At 38.7% G+C, this 26,617-nt stretch overlaps 1 protein-coding gene and 1 long non-coding RNA gene across 10 annotated transcripts in view; one reads left to right on the top strand and one right to left on the bottom strand.

The window, feature by feature from the left end:
- ROS1 (ROS proto-oncogene 1, receptor tyrosine kinase) overlaps window positions 1-26,617 on the top strand; it is a 132,142-nt gene that overhangs the window by 97,490 nt on the left and 8,035 nt on the right. For all 6 annotated transcript variants that reach the window (XM_045843075.1, XM_045843073.1, XM_045843074.1 and 3 more), the window contains 10 exons: window positions 753-943; window positions 2,617-2,700; window positions 5,935-6,070; window positions 7,273-7,435; window positions 9,146-9,210; window positions 10,137-10,266; window positions 15,622-15,719; window positions 15,963-16,166; window positions 17,619-17,753; window positions 25,141-25,304. In XM_045843075.1, coding sequence (XP_045699031.1) covers window positions 753-943; window positions 2,617-2,700; window positions 5,935-6,070; window positions 7,273-7,435; window positions 9,146-9,210; window positions 10,137-10,266; window positions 15,622-15,719; window positions 15,963-16,166; window positions 17,619-17,753; window positions 25,141-25,304 — 1,370 coding nt within the window. The remainder of the gene's footprint in view (window positions 1-752; window positions 944-2,616; window positions 2,701-5,934; window positions 6,071-7,272; window positions 7,436-9,145; window positions 9,211-10,136; window positions 10,267-15,621; window positions 15,720-15,962; window positions 16,167-17,618; window positions 17,754-25,140; window positions 25,305-26,617) is intronic.
- On the bottom strand, window positions 9,222-22,789 carry LOC123821569. Of its 4 annotated transcripts, none has more exons than XR_006786140.1 (7): window positions 22,731-22,789; window positions 15,694-15,772; window positions 11,561-11,670; window positions 11,129-11,200; window positions 10,653-10,905; window positions 9,915-10,001; window positions 9,222-9,765 (listed from the first exon to the last, which is right to left on the bottom strand). It is a non-coding gene; the product is annotated as an uncharacterized LOC123821569 (long non-coding RNA). The 4 variants fall into 4 exon arrangements; XR_006786138.1 differs by having other exon boundaries at window positions 11,129-11,197; XR_006786139.1 differs by having other exon boundaries at window positions 9,915-9,960; window positions 11,129-11,197.

Genomic DNA, 26,617 nt, shown 5'->3' with positions numbered 1-26,617 from the left:
TTGATTTTGAGGTGAGTGTAGGCCAATACAAAACTTGGAATCTCAGACATACTAACTTTGGTAGCTGAGCTGTTACACCTTCCTTATCAATTTTATATTTTGCATTTTATTTTATCTGGATAAGGTATTTGAAAACTACGGATATAGAGACTAAGTATTAGGAAACAAAAACTTTCCAATTAGCCCCAGCCAGTGTGGCTCAGTTGGCTGGAGTGTCATCATCCCATAAACTGAAAGGTCATGGGTTCCATTCTCAGTCAGAGCACATGCCTGTGTTACAGGTTTGGTCCCAATTAGGGCATGAGCATGGGGTGGCCAATCAATGCTTTTCACATCCATGTTTTTCTCCCTCTCTCTCTCCTTCCCTTCTCCTCTCTCTAAAAATTAATAACCATATTCTCAGGTGAGGTTAAAAAATCCCAATTAAACAGTGTGGAATAATTGTCTTATGTGTTTGGAATTCTGAAGAAAGTGTACACATTCTGATAGTAGGAAAAGGCACTTCAGCTTTCTCTTATTCATTATTTTCCTGATGGGCTGAATTGGTTGGCTCCATTCATTGCTGGGATGACTTCATAAGACTATGCTGTGTTCTGTGGCCAAACCATGTGAGAGGAATGAGATCAAGGGTAAACTGTGCACTTGGACATGCTCTGGAGTTCTGTCATTAAAATGATCTATGAACATCTAGAATAATACATATGTTGTGTCATATATTTTCTATATTCATGGTTTTGCTCTTTCTTTTGCAGAAAGGGCACTTCAAATGATTCACTGAACCAGGATTTAATGTGGAAGATGGCATTTAATGGATCCTGCGGTAGCATTTGTAGTTGGAAGTCCAAAAAGCTGAAAGGAAGATTCCAGTTCAGAGTAGTAGCTGCAAATAATCTGGGATTTGGTGAATACAGTGGAATCAGTGAGAATATTTTATTAGCTGGAGGTATATTACCATGTGTGTTCACATACTAACTTACACAAAGGCTCAGAGATAAAGATAGTACATTCTTAACATTAGCAGTAAATTGAGTGACTATAACTTATCATCCAAAGTAGTGCAGTGATCATTTCATCTGATGTGCTCTTCTTGAAACATCCAGATCATTGTCATTTTTATCCTTGATAATAAACAGCTACTGCTTAGTGCCTACCTCGTCAAGTCCTACCTAGACTTCCAAGGCTGTCCAGAACCTGGTCCTTATCCAGGCTTATTGTCCTTTTCCCAGTACTCCCATCTTCTGTACCGCAGGTCTAAAACTATGCTTCATCTCTTTCCCAGTTCTTACATTTTCCACTGTGTATCCTATTTGTTTATGATACATCATCTTTCTCATCACATTGGCTAGAAATCTCAGTACCGTGTTTTATTTCCCCTCTCTCGACTCAGGCACTAAGTTCTGTTGCTTTACCACCTTGATTTCTATCTGATGAGGTCCCATCTTCCTATTTCCACTTTGGCTTTCCAAACTTAAGCTCTTGAGTTTTGGCTGTGCTCTCGGCTTTATCACATGCTGACAGTTAATCTAGCCACAGCACAGGTGGATCACTTAACCCGCCTCTGAAGTGACTGAAGTGGCTCTCCATTCACTGCCTTCAGGACCATGTACAAACTTTTTTGTGGCATTTAGGGCTTTCTATGATTTGTCCTGTGTTTGCAGTTTATCTTTCCCAGTATTTATCCCTTCTTGCTAGTCCGTATCAGATTGGTAAAAAGCTTTAAGACACTATGTCTTCAGCCTTTGTTTTCATCAGCCTGGAATGCAGGACCCTAGAACCTGCATTTTCACCCCATTACCTGGCATTTCCTTTCCCTTACTTTATGTTCATTGAAATTTTTCTCATCCTTCAATGCCTAACTTAAATGAACCCATCATAATGTTTAACTAATAATCCTTAGACAAATAAATAATTGCATTTTATATGCACACAACCCAATATTCTATATAAAATTTGCATTATTCTCTTTTTAAAAAATTACAGTTATCTAGATAAGAGTTCAGACAACTTTTTCTGAAAATAACCAAATAGTAAATATTTTGGGCTTTGCAGGCTGCAGCTGATCTCTGTAGCATATTTTTCTTCTTCTTTCCTTTTCTTTTTTTAATAACACCATAGAAATCATTCTTAGCTCATGGGCAGCAGGGAATCAGGCTGTGGCCGGATTCAGCCCCCAAGCCACAGCCTGCCGGTCTCAGGTGTATCACTTCTACTCAGCTGGAACCGTGTGGGAGAAGACACTGTGTTTTCATGTTCACATTCTTCGGTTTACTACGCATGGGGTGAAATGTGCATGAAGGTGTTAGAGAGAAATAATAATCCTGACTATATATTTGAAGACTGAAACATTACAAGGATTATGCATGTTTTCTTAGTCACTTTAAAGTAGAAACCTTGACAGGTACATCCCTATGATGTACTGGTAAACTGGCTCTCTGGAAAAAATGTAAAAACATTGATTTTTATTCCCAAGAGTGTAAACACTTTCACCATAAATATGATTTCAAGCTACATGGTTTAATTGCCTCCTAAAATATCATAGGATCTAGTTCTGATATATCAGGCAGATCATCTGGACTATCCTGTGAATTAATTTCTTTTTCTCATTTATTTCATTAGATGGTTTTTGGATGCCAGGAACAAGCTTTATACTTACTATTACAATTGGAATATTTTTGGTTGTTGTAATCCCCTTGGCTTTTGGTAAGTAAAATTATTTTTCATAAGTAATTATTTACTTGATTATACTAATTGATTTATCTCTTGGTTTATTTAATCTTCCACATGAAATAGACTCATAAAATTTACAATGCTATCTTTGGCTATACTTTCATACCCATTACCTTTTGTGGATTGTTTTTGGATATAGGAGTAACTATGTTATGAATAATATATCTATATTTACACTTCACAGTATACTTTAGGTAAAACTACTAGCAAGAATACCAAATTGAACTTTCTTTAAAATAGTATTTGTTTCTGATTGACTATGTAACAAGTGTTTTATGGCTTATAGTTTGAAATAAATTAAAAAACTGCTCTGGGTATATATTTTTTTAAGGATAGGATTAATGCAAGACCAGAGGAAACCCTCGGTCGGGGTAGTGTGGGTCTCCAGGCAGACAGCCTGGTTTGGAAAGAGCAGGGCCTCTTGTGCAGGAGATCCATTTTTGGCTTGTAGGATGCACTCTTACTGTCAGATGTCTGATTTGCTTATTTCAAATCCCTGCTCATTTATAAACAATCAGAAAAACAGAAGAATTAGGTTAGGTGGATAGAAAACTGGCTATTTCCCACTATTCATTTTATACCGATGTAATCCTAAAAGTTTTTTTTCCTATAAACATTTAGTTTAATGATGAGAAAATACAGTCTATTTAAAAAAGTTAAATATTTTTTATGAGTCTATTTCATTTGGAGTTGGAGTGACAACTCCAAAAGGGCTGGTCGAATATTGGGCCTATAAGGTTATTACAGTGACCATACTTCCTGGTTCATTTCTGTTCTTGCAGCATAAACATTAGTAGCTCTTTCTTTCAGTCCCTATAATGCCTTGGTTTGGATTATGAGATATATGATCACTCTATCATTATTAATATTATGAGTCCCTGACATGCTGAAACATTACAAGAAAAGCATGATATTTACCAGAAAAGAACACTGAAGTACATATTCAGAAAATCGTGGCTTATTTTTTTCATAAGTATAAAAAAGTAGAAGAGAATATTTAAGGAAAAGTTACAAACATAAAGTTGAAATCTCCAGGATAAAGAAAGCCGGTATTTCATTAAGTGTTCTAAATCTTTATTTTTCCCGAAACTGATTGAAATTGTAAGCTATTGGAGAGCACATTAAAACTTGAATTGAGATTTGTTTTCAGAGATTCCACACATATAATTTATGGAACTCTCTCTGCTAACTTGGAAAGCTAAAAATTTCAGCTGACCCTGCCAGGATATTAACCTGTGGTTCCAGGGAGTCTAAGTATCGCACAGCTGATGTTTGTGTCACTAAGCCAGCCCCTCCAGAGTTACACGAATGACTGCAGTATATTTGGCAGTTGGCATATAGGCTTGACTGCTTGTCTGCTTCCCTGCGGGGAAGGAACAGTACATGAGGGATCTTCCATCTGACCTTTGCTTGCCTACTTGTACATCACCATTGTTTAAACTCATAACTCTAGTGGATGAACATGAGATAATTTCAGACAACCTATTGTGCTTTCAAGACATCCCCTGGATATCTGACTTGCTCAGGACTTAAAGGTCTTTATTCTATTTGGAACTCACAGATTTTTCTGTATAGATAAGCTAATCCGGTTATTTAGGAACAGTGCATGTGGTTGTACAAGTAAGGGTGTGTAAGTGCATGAGAAAAGGCAGAGTTATTAAAGTAATGAAAAGTAGCAGTTGTTTTAAAATTTGTATTGTGCTGGAGGTTCTCATCACTCATATTTATAAATATAAAATTGAAACAAGGATTTAAAAATAAGCATTGACAGTCTTTGCTCTGGTCACATCTTGTGTGCGACATTAGCCATATGCTGGGAACAGAGGGGAAGATAAAGCAGGGACAGACCAGCCTCGGGATCTTGCCATTTAATGAGGGAGGTAAGACCTACCTGTGTGAAAAAGATAAATAGTGATATATGTGTTAACAATAAAAGGCAATGAATGGTACATGAAATCTACAAGACAGTGACATAGAAGTGCTGAGAGCCACAGTTAGTCTTATAAGTTCAGAGATGCAACTTAGAGGTTGCAGAAGTCTCAGAAGATGTCACTGAAGATGGAGGACATTAACCTGGGACTTTAAGAATGAAGAGGGGTAATGAGAGCATTTTGGGTTTGAAAAATTGCATTAGAGAAATTACTTAAGATCTATCCCTGTGTGGTGCCTCAGATGGAATTTCACTTGAATAAAACTCTAGCCTGTTGAATACAGAAGCTACTGCGGAATAAAGTTCAAATTTTCATGACCATCTAACAAAGGAGCAATGCTGTTTTCAGCTTCTGAGCCAATACTCTAAGATAGATGGGTGATCTTATTGACATAATTATATTTTAATCTTTAAAATATCATTTATGTTTTATGATTATAAAAATATTTGCTCATTGTATGAAGAAGGCAACACAAATCACCCATGATTTCACAACTCGGGAGGACCACTGCTGACACTTGGTGTGTATATGAATAGATGTATATGGAACAACAATGGATATATGCTCTGCATTGTTGTACTCTGCATTTAAATAAAGCATGCCATTATAGCCATTAATTATATTGAAAGCACTCCTTAGCTCTACTGAGGAGTATAACCTGGACATATCTGGACTCAGAAATGAATTTGTTTCACTAATAATTATTCTGCAAGTATATTTTGGTTTGACTTTGGTTTATGTGTGATTTTGTAAGTTCTGATACTATGATATTTCAACTTGTTTATAATAGTAGTAAGAAATATGTTAAATATTATTATGATACAAGATGAAAAATGAGGTGGTATAAGCTATGTGTTTTTCTGTGACTTTGTACCTAGATTTAATTAGTTAAAATTTTATTTTAAATCCTCACTTGAAGTCATGCTTATAGATTTTAGAGAAAGGGGAAAGGAAGGAGAGAAACTGCGATGTGAGAGAGAGCCATCAACCAGTTGCCTGCCTCCCTGACTGGGGACCACACCCGCAGCCTACACATGTGCCTTGACCAGGAAATGAACCCGAGACCTTTAGGTTTATGGGCCAACCCTCCAACTAACTGAGCCCCACTGGCGAAGGCTAATTAGTTTTTTTTATTATGGGTGTCTTTTTCAATCAAATTTGGTTATTTTACCAGTAGTGTTCTTATAGATAAGTGTTTAAAATGTATTGTTAACATTCCTAACGGGAAAAAGAAGCGACACTTTATTTTGTAAATTTTGTCTGTTTTTCTTTATAGTCTGGCATAGAAGACTAAAGAATCAAAAACCTCCCAAAGAAGGGCTGACAGTTCTCATAAACGAAGACAAGGAGTTGGCTGAGCTGAGAGGCCTGGCCACCACAGTAGGACTGGCTAATGGCTGCTGTGCCATACGGTGTGTGATGGGGGCTGTCACCATGGGGCATCTGGGTGGGGAGCGGGCCAGGCTGCCCTGCTTCATGCCTGCTCTCCTGGCGTAGTTATTAACAACACACCCTAGTGCCCTCAAATGTGCCCTGGGGTGGACGGCAAATGACATGGTTACTCTATCCTAAGGAAAATAAGCAAATATCAGTTATTTTCTAGTGTTTTATTACATTGTTCAAAAATAAATGAAACAAGGAGATAAATACTACATTGAAGAGAGTAGATGGTAACATGGTTGGGTCAGCAGGAGGCATCTGGAAGAGAGGGATTTCAAGAGTGATATGGGTGTGCTACAAATGCAATCTAACCCTGTTTTCAGAAGTTGTATGCTGGCTGGCTTCAAAAACTCCTCAAGAGAGATGAACTTCTATTGTCATTATAATTAAAGAAAATATTTAAACGTCTTTTTATACAAGACACTGTATTATATGACCTATACACAAAGGGGTTATGTAGTCATAGGCCTTAAAATTTGTAATTAAACACATAAAAATGAAGGATTTGGAGTAGACACAGAGGTGATATAAATTAGCTACTCAGAGGTGACTTTCCTTGAGAAAAATACTCAGCACATCCAACATTCAACATTCTCTTTGAAAAACTCAAAGCATTTTAAATGCAGATGCATTTCCCCCTTGTAGTATTCGAAGTGAGAAGCCTGGCTTTCTAAAAGTTAACCTGATGGAAACAAAGTTGATTTTTGTGGTCATGGTAAATTTTGTTTTATATACGAGACCAGGTGTGTGAAATTGTTAAAGTAAATGTTTTTTAGCTCATAAATCCAGATGTATTTATTACTAATTTACAATAGCTATATATACAAATTGGTAACCTGAAGAAATTAATAATTGGTAACTGTAACAAAACAAGCTATGGCAAAAAGAAAAACAAAAACTTGAGGCAATACTCACTAGGGCATGTTTCTATCAAAATGAAGATGCTTGGAAGCAAAGTGACATGGTCTGTCTGGGGTTCAGAATAAGGAAGGCATACTCTGCATGGTGGAATAAGGAAGGGACGGGAATGCAAACTTCCACATCACTGTCTCGTGTAGAATGCACTGCAGTGCTATAAAGCCGTGAGATTTCTTTCTCATATTCTCTTGAGCACTAACAACACCCACTTTCAAACTGTATATTTTGGCGGATCAAAAATATTATTATTTTCTAGTACTCTTCCAACGCAAGAGGAGATTGAAAGTCTTCCTGCTTTCCCCCGGGAAAAACTAACTCTGCGTCTCTTGCTGGGAAGTGGGGCCTTTGGAGAAGTGTACGAGGGGATAGCAGTAGACATCTTAGGAGCTGGAAGTGGAGAAACCAAAGTAGCAGTGAAGGTAATGTGGATCTTCTAACTCCTTGATATGTTGTGTCTGCACATTTACACGGATTTGCATGGATGCAACTACAATAAAAGATGAGTAATATTAATTGAAAAGAGAACTAGTAGAAGGTAGGAGCCTATTCATGGCTACAGAAATCACATTTTTTCCCCTTTCCTACATGAACTCTGAAATTGATAGTAAACTTTAAGGTTTCTGATTAGTTGACACCCAGACGTTTTCCCTGCAAATACACTAGAGAGAAGTGGGCTTGTTAAGCACGCTCTCAAGGTCCTGGGTAGCAGGGCGGATTGTGAATATTTTAGGCTTGTGGTCATCTCATGGCAGTTGCAGCTATACCACAGTCAGTTTGTAGACCAATGAGGGTGGTTATGTTTCATTTAAACTTTATTTTGAAAACTGAAGTTTGAATATCATAATAATTTTTATGTGTAATAAAATAGTGCTATTTTCTTCTTTCAACCATTTAAAAATGTAACATGTCAATTACACTTCAATAAAGCTAGAAAAAAATAAAATATAATATAAATGTCGCAACTATTTTCATATTGCCAGCAATACAAAAATAGGTGGCTGGTGGAGTTGGTCCATAGACTCTACTTTGCTGACCTGTGCTCCACAGTTATTCATCATGTATTTTTAATGTGGTTTTAAGGAAGCACTGGATATATTATCAGATTTTTGCAAGACTTTCTTTTGATTGAGAGATGATGAATCTTTTACGTAACTGAACAATACCCTGACCACAGCTTGTTAGGAATTTGTTGCTTTGAGTGTGGGCTATACAACCAGAAAAGCTGGCAAGATTCTCTCAACTGGTTTAAATAAATGTTTCGTTTTCTCACATAACCAGATGACTGCTACCTTTAGTGCAATGCCAGCATATGTGAAATTCTCTTGACTTTGTACATGTGTGTTGTCTCACGGTCCCAAAATGGTTGCTGAAAAATCAGGCATTGAATTTTCATTCAGGCCAGAACATTCACTGATCAGAAGGGAGCCATATTTGCAAGGGAGGCAGGAGAATTGCAGAACATGATTTTCATAATTATCTCAGATTAATTGCCTGGGATTGGGCACCTTGCCTCTGAGAAACAAATTATGATATTGTTAACAAAGAAGGTAGGGGAACAGATATTGAGTAGAAAATTTTGAAAATTAAGAAATTAACTCTGGCTAGTGTGGCTCAGTTGATTATAGCATCATCGAGTTAAATCAAAAGGTCATGGATTCAATTCCCGGTCAAGGCACATGCCTGAGTTATGGATTTGGTCCCTGGCTGGGGCACAAAGGAAAGGCAACTGATCAATGTTTTTTTTTTACATCGATGCTTCTTTCCCTCTTTCTCCCTCGCTTCCCCTCTCTCTCTAAAATTCAGTAAGCATGTCCTCGAATGAGGACAAAAAAAGAAAAAAAGGAAATTAGCTTAAATGCCAAATTTGGTCTTTTAAAAAATGTCTACATGTTAGAGAGACTTTGTATAAATATTACTAGATCTTTTATCAGATTTTTCTACTTAAATACTTTCAATAACAGAAGCTATCTTTTGAATAGTTTACACAGCAATACACATTCAATATCCATGATCTATTTTGAACTTTCATGGTGGATATTACAAAACAAAACAAAGATTATCTCCACTAATCCACGAGCTCACAGAAAGGTCTTCTAGACTGATCCTTGGCTTGTTTTTGTGTTGCACAGACTTTGAAGAAGGGCTCCACAGACCAGGAGAAGATTGAGTTCCTGAAGGAGGCACATCTGATGAGGTATTAGGGCAGCTCTGAAATAATGTTCCTTGATATGGGCAGGAAGCTTTTGCAACTGGTTGGTAGACTTTTAACATTCAAAATCCCCTGACATAATAAATCATGCCCAAAATGAACATGGCCGAAGTTTAAATGGAAATATGTCTGTAATGACAAGTATTCTGCATAAGCCAGTCTTCCCAGCCTGGGTACAGGCTGTCCTCAGGCAAAAGGTCTTCCTTTCTTTTACCTTCAATAAGAAGTGTGTTTGCAAGTGACTTCTGAAGCTGTTCCGCTTTAAACATGCTTATGGGCTTCTCAATGTATGATAAGGGTTGAAGTAGACTGAGTGAAAGAGAATTCTCTCGAGTGCAATGATGCCAATGAAAATGTCCCTTGCCTTGATAAACTGGTCTTCGATGTCAGAATTAGTCGTTGGGCATAAAAACTGCTCAAAGACCTCTTAACAGGAAGATTTGAGGCAGTGGTCCTGAGCTGTGGGCTCTAGTTATTAGATTGGGGTTTACTTGCTTTGATATCTTGAGAAAACACTTGGAGCCTGTCTGAGTTGTCACTCTAAAAAAGAGAGAGTAATATTTTATGCTTGTGATGATAAGAAATATAATGTTTTCAATTGTCTTTTGAAGAAGGAAATTAGTTAAAATTACTTTTTTTTCCAAAACACAAAATACTTGAATACAAACATGATTTGTTTTAAAATTCACCCCATCCTATCCATGTGCCTGGCCACTAGAGGTTGCCGTATTACCTCTGCAAGGCAAGAACACAGAACAGCCCTTGGAAGAGGAAGCCTTCATTTATCAGAGAAAAAAAATCAGGGCTTTTGATGGAAACTATAGACAAGCAATTGCTCTAGTCCATAAAGGCACTCAGCTGGGACTTCTTTCTCTGTCACATCATCCCGCCTGTCTCTTTCCACCGTTTAGCAAGTTTAATCATCCCAACATCCTGAAGCAGCTTGGAGTTTGTCTGCTGAATGAACCCCAGTACATTATCCTGGAACTGATGGAAGGAGGAGACCTCCTCACCTATTTACGTAAAGCCCGGATGACGAAGGTGGGGAATAAGGTTCACAGTATTGGTTTTGTAATGCATGTGCCCTGTAATGTACTATTAGTTTTATTTAAATTCAATAGGCTGCAGTTTTGGCCAATGGGAGAACCTTAGAATACTTCCTTGGAAAGAAATATCCTTCATGTTGGATAAGGACAATTAGCACCTTGAACTAATTTCTGGCATTTTCTGGTTATTTGAGCCTGACTGCTGTATTTTATGGGAAAATAGGTCCCTCACTGCCAGAATCATGTTTTCTGGAGAACAGAGATTGTGTGGAGTTTAAAAAGGCACATCTTTCTCTGTACTTTATGTCTGTCTCTCCCAAACTGATATTTCCCGCCCTTATGTCTTTACTAGACTTACATATCCCCACCCAGCTGACATACCTGTTTGGATTTTCATAGGCAACTGAAACTAATTTGGGGCAAAACAAAATTCATTTCATACATTCTCCTCCATGCCGTCCATCCAATTTTTTGCTTTCTCTTTCCCTACAACCACTCCGAAAGGTCCTGTCGGCTCTCCAGCTCTGTCCGCAGGATGCAGCCCGGGTCCAGCCAGTTCTCTCTCCGGTGCCTAGAGTGGTTCCTGGCACAGTGGGGACCCTGTGGAGGCACCTGGGGACCCCCTACATTCAACCTTAGATGAGAAACACATGAGACAAAACAGGAAACTAGAATGTAAATCTATAGATTTAAAAAATTTGGTTTTCATTTATATCAAAGTATACATTATATAGCTACCAAATTTAGATACTGGACAAAGTTTACATGTTGTGCCAATGAGGAGCTTTTCACTATCTCATCCCGTGTTCTATCTTATCCCCGCCTCCCAGGCAGCTGCACATTTCTCTTGTACTCACCTCCAGGCTCTCAAACACTCTGCCAGTGCCGCACACTGATGGTCGACCTTGAGGGAAATTATGGACGTCCTGCTGTGAAGGATGAGGATTTAACCCTCTCAGATGTCCTCGTGTAGCAGCCCACCCCACCCACTCTGCACACGTTGTTTCCTCCAACCCCCAACAGTGTCACGATTTTCAGATAAATCACTATTGCAGGTTTACATTACTGTGACTGCCTAAGTATCATTCGCAGCTGAGTTACTCAAGTGCTATGCTTGTGTATTTTCCTTAAGCTCATTTAATAAATGTGCCTTCTTTTCCATTAGCTTAGTTTTCTATACACCAAAACTTCCCAACAGAGTTGTCATACTCTCCTTGCTATGGTAAAATATATCAGATAATCCAGCGTGTAACAAATTTTTTTCTTGGGCACTTCCCTCTTGGGCTCACATGGGGGCTTGTCCTCCGCTGTCTACACGGCTGTTCTCCTAGAGGTCTCCTTCAGGTTCACCTTGGTAACGTCCACGTCGGGCCTCTGTTTTCTCCATTCCACAATGTCTCTATTGTTTTGGAAAGAGAAAGCATGCACAGGAGGGTAAAACTGCCTTTTGTTCTTTTTCTGAGGAAATGTCCTTTATTCTTCGCCCACACTGGATTCATAACTTGGTTAATTCTAGATTGAAAGCCCCTTGTTCTCAAAAAACAAATCCACCACACCTTTGTTTTCTCGCTTCTACAGCTGCCTTTAAGAAGTCTCTTGTCATTCTGGTTCCCAGACTGATGATCCATGACCTGCATTTTGCCCTTCCTCTTCGGAAAATTGTAGGAACTTCTCCTTATCTGTGGTACTTTTTACACATCTCGATACTCAGCCTGGAAAATCATCCCTTTCAATTCCGGGATTTTTTCATTTTATTTCTTTGATAAAAAATACCTTTGTTCCCTCTATTTCCTTATTCTAGAAATCCTCTTAGTTGAACAATGGACAGCTTTGTTACATCATTTTTTATTAGCTGCTCTCTCTTTGTTCCTCTTTGTTCTTTTGCTCTTGATTCTGGTAGATTTCCTAAACTATTTTATAGAGTTTAAAATTTTAATTTTACAGATTCATTCTTATACAGGGTCTGGCACAAATAATGACCCTTTTTATTACGAGATCTTTTATTACAAAAGTGTAAGCATGTAATTCTGTAACATAACAATACCACACTCAAGCACACCATATGACATTTTAGGTGAAATGTTCAAATTAAAACTATAAATTATTACACCCATATTATTATCCTGCCAACCACACTCAAGCAAGCCTTACTTCTGCTGGGCCCTGTATTTTGACCACATCTTAAAATAATTATCTGGGGTTTTCCCATACATGCAAAATCTTATTTTTCCTAGGATGCCAATTATAGTTTTTTAAATAGTTACTTTGGTTCCTGAATTGTCCTGGTTGCCTCCTTTCTTCTTTGGATCTGTTTGCCATGTGAGATTTTCTCTACTCTTCGGCAAAGTGTGGCTGGTCTTCATATTTAATAGTGGGACCTTCATAGTTAATAGCGGATTGGAACCTATGTGTCTATAGCAGCTTCATTTGGATTGTCAGGTGGGCCCGAGCTGTTCTGTTCGGGGTCCCCTATGACACCACCTGGATGTCATCCCTGGCATATGCCTATCTTCACCAGAGGAGGATTGGCAGTTTTCCTGTCCAGGAATAAAGCTTGAGCCTCTGTTCAAGGAGTCAGGAGGGAGACAGAGGCCAGAGGTCTCAAGGCTCACTATGTGGATGCTTATTTAATTTCACTTCCCATGTTCAACAGAGCACCTTGGGATGTTTGGTGTTTTTGAACTTGGTGTTGCTGTGGTTCACTGTGTGTGTGTGTGTATGTGTTTTCCTCAGAGGAAAGCCTTCAGCTACAGTGAGGACATCTAGGATCTAGTTAGCCCTTGATACAAACTTTTAAATTCACTTAAAATGTTATGAGATTTATTTGTGATTATGTGTCACAATGTATTTGATGTGTGGCCCAAGACAATTCTTCTTCCAGTGTGGCCCAGAGATGCCAAAAGCTTGGACACTCCTAATAGTCCTTCATTTTTAGGATCTTAGTTTCTGTATGTATAAAATGGAATATTAAATCAAAAACTTTGTCAGGCTACTTTTAACTTTGATATTCCAAGACTGTGTTAAGATAGAAAAAGTAAAAACTAGCAAACAAAACCAAGCTATCAAAATAATACAAAAACATATCCAAGACAATTTAATTCATCAAATCTTTGCTGGGTGTTTAGTGTACAACTCTGAAGAATATCGCTCTTCATAGAACTTGCCACATGGCGGGGCGGAATGTCGCATATAAATAACCCATTTAAGGCAGAAAGCGGGAGGGCCCAGTAGAGAGGAGTAGAGAATCTACTGCTGAAGCACAGAGAGATGGTTCCCAGCTGGGAAGTCCTGGAAAGACTTTGTGGAGAAGAAGCAAGCCAGGCGAGAGACAGAAAGCTCTCTGAAACTACAGCTGTGTGAGTTCTGAAAGGCTTTGACCAAGGAATAGATCTGGAAGGAAATTCAATGTTCCAGAGGGTTTAGCAAGAAATGATAGTTGGTAGCCCAGGATAGCATCTGGAGTCAAATAAACCCAACAAGGGCTGATGAGATATCCCAGCAGGTTGTCACTGATCTCTCAGGAGCAAGTGATATTTAGAAATCCAGGCAGGCGGGCAGCATTCTGAAAATCTGTCAGCAGAGTACAGGCCGCTAGCCATCAGTCTAAAGTTCAGGAGCAGGATTCATTCTCTGCGAAGACAGTCTTTACAAGTAGGGTAGGTTTTGCCAAGAGCAGAGCTCCATTTACACTGGTTACTCAGATGCCCACATGCCATGAGAGGCAACTAGTGGCCCTGAACAGGACTTCAGGGGACTGATTCTTGGGAGTAAGTCCCACCCTGGTTGTCAGACCTAGGTGTGGTTGACTGGGACCATGGCAATGTTAAGTCCCAGAATATCAGGATTCTTCCTATCAGGAATAAGACACAAGGTTGCTGGGGATGTGGAGGGAGCAGCAGTTAAGAACACCTATGGGAAATTTAGGGATTTCAAGGTTGGGAACCATTATAGGTGCTCAGTGAAGAATGTGAATGGAAATTAGGACTGAGGAAGGCATTGCGGGCAATAGTGCTAGCAGGAATATAGAAGGGAGGTTGAGAATTGCAGAGAAAGTATAAAAACTGTAGTGTCACCCTGGTTGGTATGGCTCAGTGGATTGAGCACCGGCCTGCGAGCCGGAAGGTCATGGGTTTGGTTCCCAGTCAGGTCACATGCCTGGGTCATGGGTCAGGTCCCCATTTGGGGGCAAAGAGGAGGCAACCAACTGATGTTTCTCTCCCTGTTTTTCACCCTCCCTTCTCCTCTCTCTGAAAATAAATAAATACAAATATCTTTAAAAACAAAACAAAAAAGCTGTAGTGTTCTAGTGTGACCACAGCACAAATTGTGAGAGGGGAAACTAGGAACATGGACGGACATATGGAGAGGCTGGTGCAGCTGGGGCTGACATGGAAGCTGTGCTCAGGAGTCTGTCAGGAAGCCCACAGGCAGTGGGCCCCAGCGGAATGAGCTAATTAAAGCACAGGCTGCTGGGGACGTGGCCGGTTTGGGACCAGCCCTTGTTAGGGATGAGTCAGATAGGGATGATAAAGGTCTGGACCAGGGTAATTTCAGGGATGCCAAGGGGCAGAGGGTATGCATATGTAGTGTCTGAGAAGGACTTTGAGTTTTTTCCATGTGGTACTAATAAGTACTTGAACTGGCTTTTTTTTTTTAAATGTAGAAATCACTGTAGCCACTTCAGGCTCAGTTATTCAGTTCTCAGTTTCTCAGTTTCTGTGTTGGCTGTCTTAGATAAGAAGAATAATCTGTGACCCTGAAATAGATTCTGTGTTGCTAACAATTTATATGGGGCTCATATGAGGAAGAATCCCATTGTCATGACTGACAGTATAGCGTGACATTGGGCCAATAATTAAACTGGCAAGTGCTGGTTAAACTATCATTATTAACACTATGAGAGCAGCTACTGTTTATTAAGTGCTTTTTATATGCCAGCCAGGTTATATATGTTATCACAAATCCTATGAAATCAGGTTCATCATTTCCACTATACCTAGAGAAAGTTGCTGAGTGAATAAGGCAAAGTGATCACGTTAACACAGCAAGTAAGTAGCAAAACTAAGTTGTAAACCTTGGTCTGTCAGAACCAGTACCCTGTTTCCAACAAAGGTCCTGTTATTGCCTCTGCTTACTAAATGTAGTCTTATTTATCTTTATTTGGGAAGAAAACATATAAACTTTGTTCTTTTCCTCTTTGAATCCTTGGAACCATAACTGAACATTTCTTTAAAACATCATGTGTATGCATGCACGTGTACATATATGTGGCCATGTATACATGTATGTCAACATGTGCATTTTGTGCAAACTGAATGAGTGCCTGTAATCTTCCTTTCATTTCTTACAGCTTCATGGTCCTTTACTCACTTTGGCTGACCTCGTAGACCTGTGCATAGATATTTCAAAAGGCTGTGTCTACCTGGAGCAGCTGCACTTTATTCACAGGTACGGCAATATTCTGGATGCAAGGTTCCTATGGATACTGGCACAATAGCCACCTGCAGTTTGGGTAAAACAAGAAAATAATTAAAGATTTTTATTCCTTCAAAATAGCAATAGTTCTTTAAAAAGTCTGCCTTCTCTACAGACCTGCTAGTGTCACTTGTCTGATCTCTGGATCTTTATGATGATGATGATGATGATGATGATGATGGTGATGATGATGATTAAATATAGCTTCTGCCATAGGGATCTGGCAGCTCGGAATTGCCTTGTCTCTGTGAAGGACTATAGCAGTCCGTCACGGATAGTGAAGATTGGGGACTTTGGACTCGCGAGGGACATCTATAAAAATGATTACTATAGGAAGAGAGGAGAAGGCCTGCTCCCTGTTCGGTGGATGGCTCCAGAAAGTCTGATGGATGGAATCTTCACTACACAGTCGGATGTGTGGTGAGCTTAAGGATGCAGAAAAATGTGGGCAGAACTATCCAATGTCAGAGCCCAAAGGGATCTTAAAAGGTGTTGAAGCCCTGGTCGGATGGTTCAGTGGGCTGGAGCATGGTCCTGTACACTAGAGGGTTGTGGGTTCGATGTCCACATACTTAGATTGCAGGTTTGATCCCTGGTTGGGGTAGGTACGGGAGGCAACCAAGGTTTCTCTCATATTGCTGTTTCTCTCCCCCCACACACACTTCCTCTCTCTCTCAGATCAATAAACATATATTCAGGTGAGGGTTTTTTGTTTTTTCTTAAAGAAAGGGCCCTGGCTGGTGTGGCTCAGTGGATTGGGCACCAGCCTGCAAACCAAAGGGTCACCAGTTCAATTCCCAATCTAGGGCACATGCTTGAGTTGCAGGTCAGGTCCCCATTAGAAGGTGGGCGAGAGGCAACCACGCATTGATATTTCTCTCCCTCTCTTTCTACCTCCCTTCCACTCTCTAAAGATAAATAAATAAAATCTTTAAAAGATAAAATAAATTTTAAAGATGTCTTCTAGTCTTTTTTTTTATGTGAGAAAACACAAGACCGGAGGGGCTGTAGTTTGCCTTAAGCTAAAGTGCAACCTGATGTCCCAGGTGGGACTGTTCCTGGGTCTCATCCCTCCCTCCAGTCAGTGTTGACCCTTCTTCTTACTCCTGTATGTGCAATAAATGCATTTACTACAGATATTTCACTACTCCCCCAAGGTATAGAGACTTTGACTAATAGGAACTGGTACCTATGAATTAATGTGTAGGTATGTATCTAAACAGCTATTATTTAGAAATGTTTGCTCATTAAAGTAAACTTTAAATCACAGATCTCAAAAACATTAGGACTTTGAGGAGGTTTAAAAATTTTTTCAGCATTTGAATAAGATTCCTTAATTTTGCTGTTGACCTCAAACTTTCAGTGACAGCTGCTCAAAACATAAAGATTTATTCAAAAACTTTTAGGCTGACATGGCCCTGGGCACAATTGGGAATGGGGAAAAGTTGGCCTTCAGTGCTGCCTGTTTGTATTCATGCCTTCCTTCTTCATGTTTACTAGCACTCAAGCTCAAAAACAGAAAAACGCTGAAATGCTTTCTCATTCACCCTAAGTATGTCTGCATAATGAAGGTCTGCAGTCCAGGTTCAGCCAGAAAAAAGGAGCAAAGTGTGTGTGTGTGTGTGTGTGTGTGTGTGTGTGTGTGTCCCCTGAGCCTTCCTATCACCTTTGCAGTGTTCCTGGTAGGCAGTTGCTTGTTCTACTTTTTATTGTGATCAACTTGCTTTTAAGTCTCCCATTTGCCTTTTATGGAACGAATCATTCCAATCACAAAATACAGTCTTATAACCACAGCAATATTATGTTGGAGAAACTACTGTAAACATGAGGTTTGTGATATCTGTAATTAAAGCAAACTCTCTAATATCCTAGGTCTTTTGGAATTCTGATTTGGGAGATTTTAACTCTTGGCCATCAGCCGTATCCAGCCCATTCTAACCTTGATGTTTTAAACTATGTGCAAACAGGAGGGAGACTGGAGCCGCCTAGAAATTGTCCTGATGATCTGTAAGTTATAATTACGTTAACATAAGTACCCAAAAAGCAAAACCATGTGCACGTGCAATCCTATGACTCATTGGTATGGTATTTTAAAATAAAAACTGGTATTTATACATTATATATCCTGCATAAATATAAATTGTTACAATTCACTAAATATATGATTATATGTATGTACGTGTGTGTGATGGTGTGTGTGTGTATACACACACACACACACACACACACACACACACATATATATATATATATATATATATATATATATATAACATCAGAAACAAAATTTGGAAGAGTAGAATATATTTATATTCCTTGTTAGGTGAATTTTAATAAATAAATAAAAGTTCTGTCTGTGTGGATGTGTATACGTTTTACTTTGGAAGATATGATTTAGCTACTATCTTAATCTGCAAATTAAAAGATTTGTTTAAGTAAGACTATATTGTTAAAAGTTGAATTGCATTTGTTGATATAGCTGACTTTGGGATATAGTACTAATAAAAATTATATAAATTGTTATCTGTTTATGAGTTTAACATGTAATGACTGAATATAGTGACTCTATCAAATTGATTCTGGTCACTATTGAATTCTAATAAATGTGTAATCCTCAAAGAGTAGATGATTTAGATCTAATTATAAAAGAAAACAAGCCAAGTTATTTTTGCTGAGTACTAATCCACCTTCCTGTGAACCACCTCAGCAGAAATATTGTCTTGAGTTTCTTTGCCACAGTGTGAGGATGAAGGCCCTTCTGAGCAGTCAGACTGTCGACATTCCAGCAAATGTCGACATCACTCTGAAGGCATGCACAGCTATTGTGAAGGGCCCCAGAGGCACCCTGTGGAGGGACTTCAGTCACACCAATGTAGAACTCAGTCTCCATGGAAGGAAAAAGAAGAGGTGACAAATGGTGGGGAAATGGAAAGGAACTAGCCACTGTTCACACTATCTGCAGTCATGCACAGAACACAGCCCAGGGTGATACTCCGGGCTTCCGTCGCAAGAGGGCTCTCTGGTTGAAATCAGAAATTTCCTGGGTTTCCTGGGTTTTTCAAGCATTGCATTTTCATTATCTCAAGACCAGAAAGATGAGCTGATTCTTGAAGAAAACTACATTGAATTTCTATCAAATTCAGCTGCTTTGATTCAGCAAGCCACGATAGTTAAAAACAAAGATATCATAAAAAGTTTGAGTGGTATCTTGTTCCTGAGAAAGGAACAGTTTGCAGGCTGATGAATAAGATCTAAGTTGTTCAGCTATAGAAAGAACAAGGTGCCAAATGATTCCTCAGATTTATTTGCAATATTTTAAACATGCCAGAAAAGGCATGTATTGGTTTGAGGAAAAAAAATTAAGTCTTGAGACTTTTCCCAAGAGGAGTTTTACCCAAGAAGTTTCTGAAAGAACATGCAAGGAACAAGTATAAATGTATCTGCTCTGTGCACAGTACCATACTGAGGACTGTGTGATACTCAGAAGCATTTAAACCAGGGTCGTGTTTCTTCAGCATCTCAGAGCGTATTTTGAAGGAAAAGTCACTCAGATGGAGCAGCTGGATGATCAACCAACATGTAATAAAGTGCTAAACTGTGTGGTACAGGCAAGTGCAAAAGGAATTAGCAGTATGCGGATACACACCATGATTGTCCTGCCTTGACTATGCTGTGTTATTTAGAGGATTATTCAGACTGGAGCCAAAAGATGATTAAGAACTGGGCACCTTGTTTGGATGCTTTCCTGGTGGATGTTTCTGTATTATTTAAACCTTCCAGCTAGAAGAGGAAGACTTGAATCACTGCTCATTTATGATTTAGTTTTTGCAGCATCTGGGATATTTACAGGGAGATTAGTTATACACATACATGAACGAGTTTGATGATAGTGCCTAGAAATATGCTTCAGATATTTTGGGGAGAGATGGGAAGAATCCTGTAAATTAGGGATGAGAAATTATACACAATTTGAAAAACTTTGATGAAGGTTTGAGAAAAAACCAGCATACTTAAATATGAAATACATTTTATTAAATAATAAGCAAACTAATCATTATTTTGCATCATTTACATATATATCAAACACTCACAAAATTTTCCCAGAATTTCAGTCGCATTAAATTTTCATTGTGCTGCTAAAATTTACCTGGCATAAGCACTTTAGGAATCACTGAGTATATATTTTGATTGATGTGTTCATTTATATTATTTGGGGAACAGAGAGGTAAATAATTAATTGTCTATTGTGGAGCAGAAAAATGTAGGTGTGTTGAATTTTGCTCTAATCCAAAGGTATCCAAAATGCAACTGGAAGGAGGAGGGAGAATGCATGCTAGAAAAACATTCATGACTATAAGTAGGAAAAGATAATATTCTACATAATATATTCTTGATTATTCAGCTGGATACATTAATGTTCTAATTTTATAAAAATATAGTTATCATGAAGCCAAATTTTCCATTGGTGGTTTTGAAGTCCATTCAAATGCCAGCAATTAAATAATAAACAATGCTCGGCTCTCTCTCCGAGTGCTGTGTAACTTTCAGAGCCCAGGAAGGGTTAACTCATTGCCAACCAGGAAAACAAGCTGCGCTAAGGAATGGAGCTCTCAACAATGCCATTCAATCTGGCCAAGGCCTTAAGTTGTCATGATAAAGATTAACTACTCTCCTTAGAGTACAGAGGGAACTGATTTTTATTTGAAGTAGTTCTATGAGATCACAGGCCCAGCTTAGAGGGTTGAAAGTCTGCACTGAGCCATGCTGCACCTTCTATTCACTGCTTAAATTCTCAGCACCTGCATGCACTTGGGGTCAGGTGAGCCCATAGATGGCTACACTGTGTTCAGCTATTAATGGAATGCAGGAGCTCAGAGCATTCCCCCTTCTTCCCGTAGCCTGGGATGTATAGTGGAAAGCCCAGTCCTCAGTGTTCTCTTAGGCTTTCAGTGCACACAACAACCACACCACTCTCAAGAAGAAACAGGATCAAAGGGCAATCTACTTCAATGACAGCTCTTTGGGGTTCTCTGACAGATGTATCACGGTGGCAACCGGAATTACCAGAGAGTTCCTCAAATGGATGAAGCGACAATGGGAGAACATGAGGTTCACCATCTTAAAAATATTTTTACCCCTTAAAAATATGTGTACCCAGATGCTAATGAGTCTCCCCAGGATTGGAATAATAAGTAAGGGAGTTCTTAAAATCAATATTTTATGTGCCTTGTGTAAATACCCATAGACACTCACCCCCTTAACACTGAAAGATGTCATGGAGTTTTCTTCTGTTGGATTTTAATTGATTTATGAATCCAAGGCCTTTACTCTTAGACACTAAAAAGTGAACATGGTTAATGAGTCTCATGTTATTTTGAAAAATTAAGGCAAAGAGGAGTAGAGGGCTGGCATAGTGAATGAAGGAATTTGAATGTGAACACTTAGCTAAATGAGATATTTTAAGTGTAATGAGTATGCATATGTGTGGAACTGAAACAACCAGCCCAGATAAATTTTAACAACAGTAAAGTACCTGTACATTTATTTAGAGTAATATGTTTGAATATTTGTAACTATAAGTGAGTGCAAGTATCTAATGCATGATATTGAATTGTGACAAGTGCCTATCTGTAAGGATAAACTTCTATGTCAAAAGAATAGTTGTAATTAATTTATCCAAAGGCTGTAAGAAATGCATTTTCAGGATTAAATTCTTGAAAGCTTCTTCACTTTATTCCACAGCCAGCTTAATGCTATTGATAGCCCAAGTTGTACTCTTTACTTTTAAATGACTGTTGCTTTGTAGAGTTCCTCTTTGCTTAATGTGTTGCAGTTCAGTGTTCACTGTCCCTGGATCAGGGGACAGAAAGGTTTTATAGGCTACAAGGTCATATGTTTTTGCCATCAGATAATTAAGAACAATCATTAGATTCAATGTAGATGAAGTCTCTGTCAATGAAAAAAGTAGGAATATCTGCTTAAATAAATTGCACAGATTAAACAAGAGGCTGACCCTTCGGAGGGCAGTGTGAAGGGATGAGGTGTGGGGTGGCTAAGTGGCAACTGTAAACATGGCTGCCGTCTCCTCCTCCCCTTCCCTCTTGCTTTTTCTTTCTCTCTGTCCTAAATAATTTCCTTCCACTGTTTTAAAATCCTTTGGAGAATGAGGCAGGTCATAAATAAGTAAAATAAATAAAAATTGTGTAACTGAAGTATGAGAAGTCTTGAGAGATTCTATTTTTTGCTGATATCTTTGAATTAATACCTTTTTTTTTCAGAAAGAAATGGTTCCTGTGGGGAATTATACTTTACTTTCTCCTTACACCTCCTAAAACAACACTTAGTATAGTCAAAAAGATTCTACTTTATTACTTAAAATATTTAAAAATATTTTATTTCAAATCCAATCATTCTTCATTGGGATCATTGTATCAGGACTGTTCCTAAATGCCATGGGTTCTATAAAAGATTAGGTTCTCAGCCGTGATTCTAATTTTTAAAAGAATCAAGACAAATTTAGCACTCTGTATCCAGAATGTGAATTCCTTGTCAAAAAATATGAAAAAAAAAAACATCAGATCAATACTAGGAAATAGACCAGTATCAGGTTTCTTCACAGTGCTCCATATTCAGTACTAACTCCAACCTGAGGTGCTTGTCAAGAAATGAAAGAGCTGGAAGGAGAATTTGCACACCACATTAAAATGAAATGGGGATTATAATTCCTACAATGGATACTAGCTAACTTCAACACAATACCCACAGTGATTTGCAGATCATTGTCACCTTTGACTGAATATATCCTTGTTCTAGCCCCCTTGCCTTTGCCTTAGTCCAAACCACCATTATCTCTCACCTAGTCTTCTTTAATCATGTCCTAATTTCCAACTTGCCCCTCTACCACCCATTTTCCATGCCTATCAGCTAGAATAACCCTTTAAAAATATAAAAATCATGCCTATTTAAAAACTTTCAACAGCTTACCCTGGTAGTGTCACAAGTCCAGCTCCTGGCCAGGTCTGTGCGACCTGTGTGATCTCGCCTCCTCCTCTGACCTCATCGCCTCTGCTCTCCTCAGTGACAGCTCCTCAGCCACACTGGCTTTCTTTCAGATTCTAAAATGTGCCAAGCTCTTTCCAAATTTAGAAATTTACACATGCTTTTACCTTCTTCTAGTATGTTCCTTGACTCCCATCCCCACCCTATTCCCATGACCAGCATCTTATTTTCCAACAAAGGTCTCTAGCTTAAATGTCACCTCTGCACAGGGGCCTTCTGTGAGCAACTTACCCAAACTGTTCCATCTTTGTTCGATTTTACATGGTTTACTTTAGCACTTTTTAAGTAACTTCTTTTTTGTGATTTCATATTTATCTGTTGATATAGTAGTTCTAATATTTTTAAATACTTCTCAATTGATGTTTCTTTGTGAGTTTTTCTCTTCCTGCTCCCAATCAGCTTTATAATGGCAGCAAAAAAAAAAATAATAAAATAAATAAATAAAGAGAGCAAGAAAGAGAGCGAGAACAGGTAGTTGACCTTTTTAGTAAGGCAGTAGACTTGAACACCAAGCCTGGAGGAGAGAGGGTTATTTAGTGTATAACCCTTGTTAGTGTATTAAATGCCAGTTTGAGTGACTTGGACCTACAATTCTATGCAAGGATGATCTAATAAAAAGAGGAAGTTTATCTAATAAAAAGGAAGTCAGTAGAAACACCACTCCTGTTAAGCCCTGGAGAAGCATAGGAAGGAAAGACCTTGACAGATAAAGGCAGGAGGGTGAACATGTTGGATGTCTAGGTCCGGCAACCTTCTCTGTAGGGTTCAATCAGATTAGGTGTGGGCAACATCAAGGGCATGGAGCAACTGTCCACTCCTCTCCATGTGGGGGAATGGCAAGGAGATCACTAAGCAAGGGACACCCCACATTGACATGGAGACCCAGCATCATGAAGGAGGTGGAATGGCATGTTCACACAGAGAACATCTAGTTCAAACTTTTAAGCCTCCTTTGTTTCCCACATGGGTGAACTTTTTGATGTAAACTGGAGATTAGGGCAGGGAGCACCCTGTAGGCACGCAGCAAAAACAGGAATGGATTCCCTGGGCCTTGTCTGCAGATACAATGCACAGTGCAGCCTCAGGCGAGAAAGGGCTACAGCTACAAAGAGGAAAGGGAAGACCGGTTCACTGGGGAAGGGCCCCAAGACGAGGTAAAGAGATCACAGACTGCAGGCAGCAGCTGGTGCCCACAGCAGGATGGACCAAACCAGTCGTTGCCGTGGAATTCCTGATCATTCCACTCTGAGACTTGTGAAGATCCAAGGAACAGTGGGCTCCAAAGGATGCCTCACTGCCCCTGTACATCACACAAGACTTTCACCCGACATATGTCCTGATATTATCTTAGAGAAGAGGACAGAGGGAGCAGAACTAGCCTAAAAATAAGAGAAACTGAACTATTATCCAGAATAGACTGAGAATTGTCTACCAAGATTATTTAAAATACTGAATTGGACTAGGTTGTGAACTGAATGCATTAAATGAAGTTAATTTTCTTCTGCCAGATGGGGTCTCTGAGAAAGAACTAATTAGTTACAAACAATATAAAAGAGCTACACTTTTTTTCCTGCTTGTATGGATTGTAGTGAGACAGATTTTATCATCTTCTTACGTTTACAATACAAATGTATTCCTATGAGGTCAGGTGCCACACTGTCACATTGCTAGCTCTTGATACACTGCTAGTGTAATAATGTTCAATAAATTAATTAATTACTTAATGAACAAATGGACACTGGTTAACAGTGCTGCACTGACATTTCTTAGGCAATTGTTAAGGAAAACATAATATTTAATCAACCAGCTGTTTATGTCTGGAGAAAATGAGTCTCTTGACAGAGTAAAGGAAGAGTAAAAACATTAGAATCCAAATATGGTTTCTGCTTCTGGTTGTACCAGTAAACGTCTGTGTGGACTGGAGTAACCTTAGGTTTTGTTTTAGATATTAAGGTATGAGCATAAAGTTTTTTTAACCTTCAACAACTTTTATAGCTCTTAGCTCCCCTATGTGTTGAGGGAACATTGTCCATTTATTCTTTCTATCTATCTATCTATCTATCTATCTATCTGACTATCTATATGCCTGGATTAATAACTGTTATATTGTCAGCTTTTCAAAAAAATTGTTATCCAGTAAAGGTAGTAATTTTGCAGGTTACTATTAAATAAGAACAAAAACTTTGTGCTGGTTCATTTATATCAATTGTGGAAAACTGGCAATAAGTCAAAATCTTTTTCTCCTAAATGAACTTTCCTGGGCTTTGGTATCAGTAATTGTTGCCTAAAGACATCCAGTCACCATTCACTTTCCTGCCTTTACTCTCACATCCAGGTGGAAACTAATGACTCAGTGCTGGGCTCAGGAACCTGACCAAAGACCCACTTTCCATAAAATTCAAGACCAGCTTCAGTTATTCAGAAATTTCTCCTTAAATAGTATTTCTCAGTGCAGAGAAGAAGTGAAACCCAGTGGAATCATAAATGAAGGCTTTGAAGGTAAGTTTGATTATTTGTCAAGTTGTTCTGGTTTTCTCTCCATCGTGGACTGAACAAGGTTGAAATGGGAAATAGAAGACATTTTACAGTGGGTAAAAAGAATAATATACTTGCATCATCTTCATAATGCTCAAGAGTTTATTTTACTTGTTTTTAAAAATAATTTTGATTTGTGCACTAAATTAAGAAAAGAGATGTGGTCCATAGATTTATAATCTCAGATAGTAAGGAAAAAAATTAACAGGTTACACTTCATTGTCATGAGATCTGTTCTCTCCCCTCCCCCTTCACAACAGTTTGGACCTCAAGTGCAGAACTGAGCTAAGTGTAGACTCTCAGTTTGTAGTCCATTATCATCACTGGTCTATGCAGGGCTTCTCTTTCATTTTGTTTGTTCAGTCCCTTTACCACTACATTCCTCTCTTGTTCCACTGTCTTCCTCCCCCTGCCAGACAACCATCGTAATGTTTTCAATGTCTATCTTTTTATCTGTATATGTTCCTGCTAATTGTACATTGTATGCGCAGATGCTAATGTGTTATGTAATGCTTCTTTTCTTTTCCCATCAAGCACTGGCAGCCATCCATGTTGATAGGCGTTTATCTAACCCATTGGTTCCAACTGCTGAGTAATTTTGCAGTGATTATTGTAGTGGGTCATACCTTGCTGCAGTCTGGTCTGATTCCACCACTTCAGTGTTTTAATAATCAAGAGAAGAATCTTCTGGAGCCATTCACGGTGATGGAGAGACTAAACCTTGTAGTTCTATGAAGAGTACAAAACATATTTGAAACACAGTGGTCACTTGATTCATTTCTAAAACCAGATTTATAATACAATTGCTTAATTGGCTACAGCAAAATGAATTTTAAAATGATCCTTTCCAGCTGCTTTAGAACTTCTTCCCATTTTAGTTCACAGTCACCCCAATTTTGTTTTGAAATCCAAGAGCTTAGACACAAACCTGGCAAGATGGATCACGACTCAGAGTATCTCAGAAATTAGGCCTCTTGGTCTTTGCAGTGATTGGCTGGTGACTGTCGTGGAGTCTCTTCACTACTGCAGCATGTGGTGAGACCTTCACCTTGACTAATAACAGGGAAAAATAAGAAACTCAAGGATGGATATACTCTTGTTTTGTTTGCTGTGTTTCTGATTACATATTTTGAGAAACTTTGAATAGGTGACGTGAATGGAGATATGTCTCTGATCATGTGACTTCCATGACAAAAACAGCCAGGTGACAGATTGGAAAGGTCCTGCTTTATATTCTCATGCATAGCCTTGTCAGATAAGCCTTGCTAACCATCTCA

The sequence above is a fragment of the Phyllostomus hastatus genome, unplaced genomic scaffold (genome assembly GCF_019186645.2).
Source record: "Phyllostomus hastatus isolate PE091 unplaced genomic scaffold, TTU_PhHast_1.1 phas_contig_40, whole genome shotgun sequence".
Lineage (NCBI taxonomy): Eukaryota > Metazoa > Chordata > Mammalia > Chiroptera > Phyllostomidae > Phyllostomus > Phyllostomus hastatus.
This window is presented reverse-complemented; position numbering and strand designations above follow the sequence as displayed.